At 51.3% G+C, this 8125-nt stretch overlaps 1 protein-coding gene across 1 annotated transcript; it reads right to left on the bottom strand.

Moving 5' to 3' along the window:
• Positions 1 to 3967: 3967 nt before the first annotated feature.
• On the bottom strand, positions 3968 to 7814 carry Rras (RAS related). Its single transcript, XM_076838310.1, has 6 exons — positions 7610 to 7814; positions 5665 to 5752; positions 5463 to 5565; positions 5262 to 5370; positions 4407 to 4525; positions 3968 to 4333 (listed from the first exon to the last, which is right to left on the bottom strand). The coding sequence occupies exons 1-6, from the start codon at positions 7760 to 7762 to the stop codon at positions 4249 to 4251; spliced, it is 657 nt and encodes a 218-aa protein (XP_076694425.1). The 5' UTR covers positions 7763 to 7814; the 3' UTR covers positions 3968 to 4248.
• Positions 7815 to 8125: the final 311 nt, after the last annotated feature.

Genomic DNA, 8125 nt, shown 5'->3' with positions numbered 1-8125 from the left:
AGGCTCGCCCCGAATTTGTGATCTTTCTGTCTCAGCCTCCCCAGCTGTTGGAATTACAGGTGTACACCACCTCGCCCAGCTGTGAATTCAATTTTTTTTTTTTTTTTTTTTTTTTTTTTTGGTGCTGGGGATTGAACCCAGGGCCTTGTGCATGTGAGACAAGCACTCTATCAATTGAGCTGTATCCCCAGCCCTTAAAATGTATTTTTCAGTTACTACAGTGACTTCAGGAACTAGTAAACTTTTTCTTACTTTCTAATTTGAGGATGACTCTGTTTCAGAACTCTTAAACACCAAGGTCCCGGGGTGGGCTTGCAATTTCTAGAGACTGGCCTACATTTGTGGATAAAGTCCTGCATTGTTAAACCTTGCTATTCAAAGTATAGCCATTACTTTGGTGTCCCCAAAAAGCTGATGGAGATGAAGGGTCAGATCTACTGTGTCATAACCAGCTCTTCATTTTTTTTTTTTTTTTTAAAGAGAGAATTTTTTAATATTTATTTTTTAGTTATCAGCAGACACAACATCTTTGTTTGCATGTGGTGCTGACGATCGAACCCGGGCGGCACACATGCCAGGCGAGCACGCTACCAGTTGAGCCACATCCCCAGCCCTTCATTTTGTTTTTAATGCCCCTGGAGATCAAACCTGGGCCTCACGACGGCTAGGCAAGTACTCTTCATTTGGCCATACCCCACACCCAGGATTGATTCCAGGGGTGCTTTGCCACTGAGCCATATCCCCAGCCCTTTGTATTTTGAGATAGGGCCTCACTAGATTGCTAAGGCTGACCTCAAATTCACATATTTGGCTCCACGTCTTTTTTTTTCTCCTGGTACTACAGATTGAACCCTAGGATCTCTACAATGGAGCTGTAGCCCCAGCCCTTTTGGTTCTCTTATTTTATTTTATTTTTTTTTAATATTTTGAGACAAGGTCTCAGTAAATTACCCAGGCTTACATTAAAAATATGTGATCTTCTTGCCTCAGCCTCCCTAGTCACTGGGATTTTAATCATGTGCCACCATTGCTCAGCCAGAATCCACTTTTAAATTAAATCCTAGCTGGATGCAATGGCACATTACCATAATCTCTGCTACTTGGCAGATGAGGCATGAGAATGGCAAGTTCCTGGTCAACCTGGGCAACATAAAGACAGGAATATCAGAATTTTGAAATCAACTGGCAGTACTGTAGAACCCAGTCTACAAAGTAGTGAACAGGCTGTCATTCTAGAACCTGGGTGCTCATTTTCAATTCAGACCACAGGTGTTCCAGACATGTTCTGAGACAGGGTGGAGACATCAATGTCCTAGGTTCCCTTCCAAATGAACTGAGGAAGAACTCTTGCAGTTCTAGAACCTTGGTGTTGTCTAGGTGGTCACATTGCAGATTTCAGAACCTGGGTCTTCAGAATGCAAGATGGACAGCAGCATTCAAGAACTGCAATGGGAGAGTCACTGATGGACCATGAACTTCCTAGAGAATCACTGAGGACTGAGGGTGGACTACTGGTGTCCTTGAACTGTGGCCTTTAGCATGTGAAAGTGCAGCTACTGATGGGAAGTGACACACTTCAGTTTCTGGATTAGGCTCTCAAATGGGCCAAAGGCACCAGGATTGGCATTGTCCAGAGATCAGACAAAGTGGACGGAGTATCTTGAAGGTGATTGATGGAGCAAGGATCATTTATTCCTTTAGCAGTAGCAAAACATTCGTTGGCCCTTTGGAACCCAACTGCCCAAATTTGAATACTGGCTGCCGCCAAGCAAGTTGGCTAACAGCTCCCATCCTCAACTTTGTTTTGTGTAAAATGGGCTACTGTCACTGGGAAGATGAAGTGCTTTGAAGCACCTAGATGGTGCACAGCTCCTGCTCTCCATGGCAGGAGAACCCAGGAGGCTTGGCAGAGGTCTAAGGCATGACAAAAAGAAAAAGCAGGCAGGAAAGATGAATAAGGACAAGGACATCAAAATGAGAGAGACTTAAAATTGTCAGGGTTTGCCAAAATGCATGGGAGGGCAGGAACCTTACAGAGGAACTCGGCACCAACACATGCCTAGGGACATGCCAGCCTGTTCGGTATTATCTCAAGTTTTTAGAATGGCATTAACCATGAACCTTCCAAAAATGGCCTGCCAGTTGTCTTTTTGAACCTTTATCTGGCCACAAACAGGAACTTGTCACCTTCTCAATGTGCATTTTGGCCCTATAAGAAGATGGGTGTCTGGAAGGAATTCAACAACACAGGAAAGATTCAGATCTACTGGGGAGTGTCAATAAGGGACCCTGGGGGAAAAAAGTAGGCAAAGGACCCCCAATTAGGGCTGACGTAGAAGTGTCAGACCTTGTCTGGAAACTGAGAGAAATGTTTCCTCCTATAGTTCACATTCCCCCACCCAGCAGGGGTGGGCCCCTTCTTAGAGAGGCGGGGAGTGAACCTAGCACAATACAGCTGAGCCAGGCTTAGTCCCAGGGCGGAAGGTTGAATACAGGCCAAGGATTCTGTGATAATGAAACCCGGAAAGGGATATTCACTAATCACTGTTCTAATCTGGAATACAGAGGGACATTCATGGTTCTGGGGCAGAACAGAGAACAGTGGGCCATGGTCATCAAACATGAGCACTTAGTGTGGACCAGGTGCCGAGATCCTTCCCGCTTTGTGATCATCTCAGCCTTTCACCCACCCTGCAGAGCAGCTATGTGATCACCCCCCTTTCATAGAGGATCCTGAGGTGGATTTGTTGTTTTTGGTAGTGCTGGAACCCAGGGCCTCACTTGCTAGGCAAGCACTCTACTAGGGGGCTTCATCTCCAGCCAGAGCTGGATTTGAATGCAGGCAGCCTGGCCCCTGAGGCTGTGCCAGGCCATACTGTATCTGTACCACAAGCAGGTTCTGCATTGGGAATGAGCTATTTAGAGATCAGGGACTAGGGCAACAGGTTGCTGACTAATGGCAGGTAAAGGCCTAAGTTCTAGGGTAGGTGGACATCTTGGAGGAGGTTTCTGGCCTGTTATAATGTATAGGTGTTGGGGTTCAAAGATTTTCAGTCAGAGATGGTTGGGAGGTGGGTGGCTGGTGGTCTCTTGGCTCCAGCCTTCCAAGTCAGCAAATCTGGGGTAGGATTGAGGGTTTTAGATTGGATGTGGTGGTCAAGACACAGATTAGCTTTAGATTTACAAATCTGAAGACCACTTGCTTAGTCTGACCTAAAGACATTCTGTATTTCTACCTCCTGTCCCCCACAGACCAAAAGAGGCTCATATGGGGTTTTCCACACGAGTCCCAAGATGGACTCGGGGCTTAGATTCAGATGTCAAACCCACTGGGAACTTTCTGGAACTGAAAACTTGCCTGATATCATTCTGTCCACCCGTCTGCCTTGCTCTTCCAGCCAAAAGACCTTTCTCAATATAGATTGTGGCGGGGGGGGGGTGGTGCACACCATTTGTAGTATTTGCCTGTTTCCAAGGTCTTGGAACATTGTAGAACAGTACTGTCCAGTAAAGCTTTCTGTCCCTGGTCCCTCCTCACTCTACCTGCCTCTCTGATTTCTTTCTGATAGGGATGTACATTTGCTCCATCCCATAACAGGATAGCCACTAATCAGGTGTGATTATTAAACTCTTAAAATATTGCTGGTGTTCCTGATTTTTGGTTTTAAGTTAAATAGCTCCATGTAGCTTCTGGCCACCCTACTGAACAGTGCAGTTCTAGAACTTTCCAAAGACATTAAAGTTTAGACACTAAACTTCATCCTAACAAAATGCCCACCCAAACAGTAAAGGTTGGGCTCAAGCTGTTGAAGGGAAGTGAGGTCTGTACACCTGGCTCAGTTTATTCCCATCCTTTCCCAAGAAATGGGTTCTAGACCCCACGACAGTTCTAGATGGGGCAAGGCTTTAGAGTAGGGCACTGAAAGTATGCCCTGAATTCACCATTTCCCTTTTAGAAACCACCTCCTGACATTGGCAGTGACATTTATTTTTCTGGGGGTGGGGAGTTATATACAGCAGTGACCCTGGAACCCCTCACCCCACCAGGGGCTTGGGTGGGGAAAAGAGGTGTTGGCAAAAGGCACACAGTGGCGTTGGCCCAGAGGAGGCTGGGAAATAAGGGTAAAAGGTGTAGTGTGTCCTGGGAGACCCAGAGGAGGAAACTGAGGCTCAGCCAGGGCCTCAGGCCACACAGCAAGGTGCAAGGCAGCTGGTCCCAACAGCTTGTGCTGGTCACTTCTACCCTGGCTACAGCAGGACACAGGGGCAGCCCCCATCCTTCTTCCTGGGGGCGCTGGGAGGGCTGGGTGGGAGTTCTTGTTCCTGGTATTTCCTGTGGGAAGCAGTTGTTGAGACTGGGCTGGAGGGGATGGAGACCAGGGTGACAGGAAGGGGACTCAGTTTACCTGACGGCCCGCACCAGCTGCTCGAAGGCCTCATCCACGTTGAGACGCAGTTTGGCTGATGCCTCAAAGTAGGCCACATGGTGGGAGGCACTGAAAGTAGATGCTTCAGACCGGGGGACCTGGTGGATGGTATGGACACGAATCAGGTTCTCATGCTCAGGGTGACCCCAGCTGGAGAAGCTATAATTGAGGTAACCTTTGGTGGCTCAAGGGGAAAGTTGCAGAAAGATCCTGGGTGGATGTTGAGGGAGTTGGTGCCATTCAAGTGAGGAATCCAGAGGTTTCATGGACGTTTTAGATAACTATCGATCAAGTTAGGTAACTAGCAGCCAGGAAGGGTGTGGGTTGGGAGTGTTGCTCAGTGGTAGAGTGCTTGCCTGTCATGTGTGAAGCCCTGGGTTCCAGTCTCAGCCCCGGGGCTGGGGCATGTAAGGTGTTCTTAGCAGAGGCCACATGACAAGCTCCCCCTAAAACTGGAAATCCCACGGAATTTGGTGGAAAAACTGGGGAGCTATGGGAGGGCTTAGGCCAGTGGGAGGTCTATGTAAGGGGAGAAGGAGAGACTGTGGGGACAGGCTAGGTGGGAAAAGAGGAGGCAAGGGGCAGAGATTCAGGTCTCAGAGGTGTGCATGGGGTGGTGCCCTTTGCCCCATCCATCCATCTGTCCTGGGGATGTCTGTGTGCTAAGCCCTCTGATGATGCTGGAAATCCAGATGATCCCACTTGGGGATAACACATCCAAATGAGAAGCGTGGCATTGGAGGGAGCAGAGATGCAGGAGTGCGAGGAGGATGCTGTACTGGACGGAGCCTCCCAACCCCATTTGGGGTCCCCAGGGAAGGCAGCATCCCAAACCTGGCGCTGTGTCTCCAGATCTGCCTTATTCCCAACCAGTACAATGGGGAAGTCATCACGGTCCTTGACTCGGAGGATCTGAGTGAAGAGTTTGCCCACTTCGTTGAAACTGGGAGAGAAGTGGGAGAATGAAGTCCAGCCCAGGTGGTGCCCCCCATTCCCCTGACTTCCCATACTAATCGGCCACTGGCCACTTCTCACCTTTGCCGATCGTTAATGGCAAACACCAGCAGGAAACCATGGCCAGCCCGCATATACTGCTCCCGCATGGCCCCAAATTCCTCCTGGCCTGCAGTGTCCAGGACTGAAGAGATGGAGGAGTACCATGGGAACGAGGCTCCCCCAACCAACCCCAATGAGCCCCTGGTGACATGCCTCCCACCCATTCCCCAGCCGCCCTCACTGTCCAGCCGGGCTGGGATGCCATCCACGGTGCAGATCTTCGTGTAGGAGTCCTCGATGGTGGGGTCATAGTCAGACACGAAATAGGACTGGAGGGGCGGGGAAAGGCCACTGTTACTTCTGTGTCCCTACAGGATGTCCTATCCCTGGTCCCTCCTCACTCTACCTGCCTCTCTGGTCTCTCTCTCTCTCTGTCTCTATCCTTTCTGACTCTAGGTCTCTACTGCTCTGTTGCCTTCTCTTTGGGTATCTGAGCCGCTCCCTGTTCCAGTCTCTTTCTCTGCATCTCTTCTTGTCCTCTGAGCTATGAAGTACATCTTTCATATCATGATTACATCTTGGCTGTGTGATATTGAACAAACTGCTTCCCCTCTCTGAGCCTGTTTCCTAATTTGAAAAATGAGCTTAAGAATAAAGAACAGCAGTACACTCATTCAGCATTAGAAACTCAGGGGAAATCTCTATTAGATACTTAACATGTCCTTAGGCAAACAGTAAGCAGTTACTAGGAGCTGTTGTTCAGAGAAGCTGTCTGTCCTCTCTCTCTCCCTCCTCTTCTTCCCCCTCCCTCTCTCCTCCTCCTCTTTCTCCTCCCCTTCCCCTCCTCCTCAAACGGCCTCCAGTCTCCTCCCAGGGGAAGGTCCCGGTTCCAATCCGGCTGTGGAGAGGCTGCCCCACCCTCAGTCCCAGCCCCGCCCTTCCTGCCTGGGTCCTGCCGCCTCCAGCCAGGCCTTGGGCCAGCTCTGGTCAGCCCCTGGGTGCAAGAGGCTTAGGGTTGGGGCCTTCCTCTGCATGGGTGGGGCTCACCCAACGCGCTTGCTGTGGGTGGGGTGTCTCTGGAGGGGCCTGCAACCCTGGGGCCTCTCCAGTAGCACCTAGGGACATACACCTTTCAAGGGTTTTGCTGAGGTGGGAAGGGTTTCCCATGGGAATGTGGTAGAGGTTTCCTGGGCAGGAGATGGTTTTCAGGAGAGGTGTGATTTGGAGGCTGGGAGTCTAAAGGCTGCATCCTATCTGCTGGAGGTGTGCTTGGGCTAGGGACCAGGTCCTGGGTGGGGCTGTGGCTCTGAGGGGGATTAGGGGCGTGTCTTCAGAGCACATCAGAGAAGCTCAGGCTTGGGAACTGAGGGCCAGCCCTGAGGAGGAGGTTTGCCGGCACTTGGAAGGTTTGTCATAGACTAGTCTTCCAGGCCTTGTGATGCATTTATGGGGCCAAACTCCCAAGGAGCAGGTCTTTCTGGAAGTGTGAAGAATCTTGGACTTCTTGCATGGAGTTTCTAAGACAGGCTTAAGGAGTTGGAGTGGAGGAGGACTGGACATGGAGGAGTGGAGGTCGGGCAAATGGGGAATTGCCAGATCTTGGGGTCTTGGGAATTTTCAGGAATGGCTAAGGGACAGGATCACTTGGGTTTGAGGGGAAATCCTCTCTGAGCAATGGTTAGAGGGTGCCTGTCTCAAGACTGGGTGGTTCCAGAAGAACCTCAGGGCCAAGGTCTGGACAAATTTCTAGATGCTGGGGGAGATCCCAGAAGGGGGCAAGAATCCCCACTGGGGGAATCTTAAAGGTGCTGGACACAGCTGTTCTCCCCGTGAACCTCTGAGGGGAAATAGGGTACAGGGCAGAGGGTGTGGAGAACCCTTGGGAGTGCACAGGATCTGAATGAGGCTATTGCTCTCTATTTAAGGTGCTCTCAGGAGGTACTCAGAGCCAGGTCAGCAGAGAAGCCGGAGGGACGGTGGGTCTCGGGATGTATTAGGAGAAGTCCCGCGTGCAGGGGGTGGAGGCCCTGGGGGAGCTTAGAGTCGCAACCTGAGGGGATCTTTTAAGATTCGAGGGTCTTATAGGAAGGTCTCAGTGATAGGTCAAGGGGACACAGAAATCTCAGGGAGCCCCCAAAGGTTGAGGTCTGGGTCTCGGGGACCCCTCCCGGGTGAGGGCCCACTACCTGGATGAACTGGATGGTCAGTGCGCTCTTGCCCACGCCGCCGCCGCCCACGACCACCAGCTTGTGTGTCTCGCTGGGCGGGGGGTCCCCGGGTCCCGGCCCCCCGCCCCGGGGCCGCCCCCGCCCAGTCCCGGACGCCGCCCCGCTGCTCATGTCGCCACCGCTGCTGCCGCCTCTGCTACAGCCAGGGGGGAAACCGGGCGGGACTCAGGGTCGGGCTACGCTAATGAGGCTACTGCATAATCATGAGCTCTGGCAGCAAGGCCTCGGGTCTCAGGACACTTAAGGAGGAGGCAAGACCAGTGAAAAGGAGGAGCTATGTTAATAAGGGCAGGAGAACGAAGTTTGCTGCAAGGGGGAATTCCAAGTGGGGCGTGATTATGCTAATATAATTTTGTGCTTACCCCACCCAGTAGCGCCACGCGCTCTCAGCTGGCGGGCCGTCGGTGGGCGTGTTTATGCTAATAAGAGCTCGTTTTTCTGGTAGATTGGAGGGAAGCTCGTTCGGGGTGGGGC

The sequence above is a fragment of the Callospermophilus lateralis genome, chromosome 18 (genome assembly GCF_048772815.1).
Source record: "Callospermophilus lateralis isolate mCalLat2 chromosome 18, mCalLat2.hap1, whole genome shotgun sequence".
Lineage (NCBI taxonomy): Eukaryota > Metazoa > Chordata > Mammalia > Rodentia > Sciuridae > Callospermophilus > Callospermophilus lateralis.
This window is presented reverse-complemented; position numbering and strand designations above follow the sequence as displayed.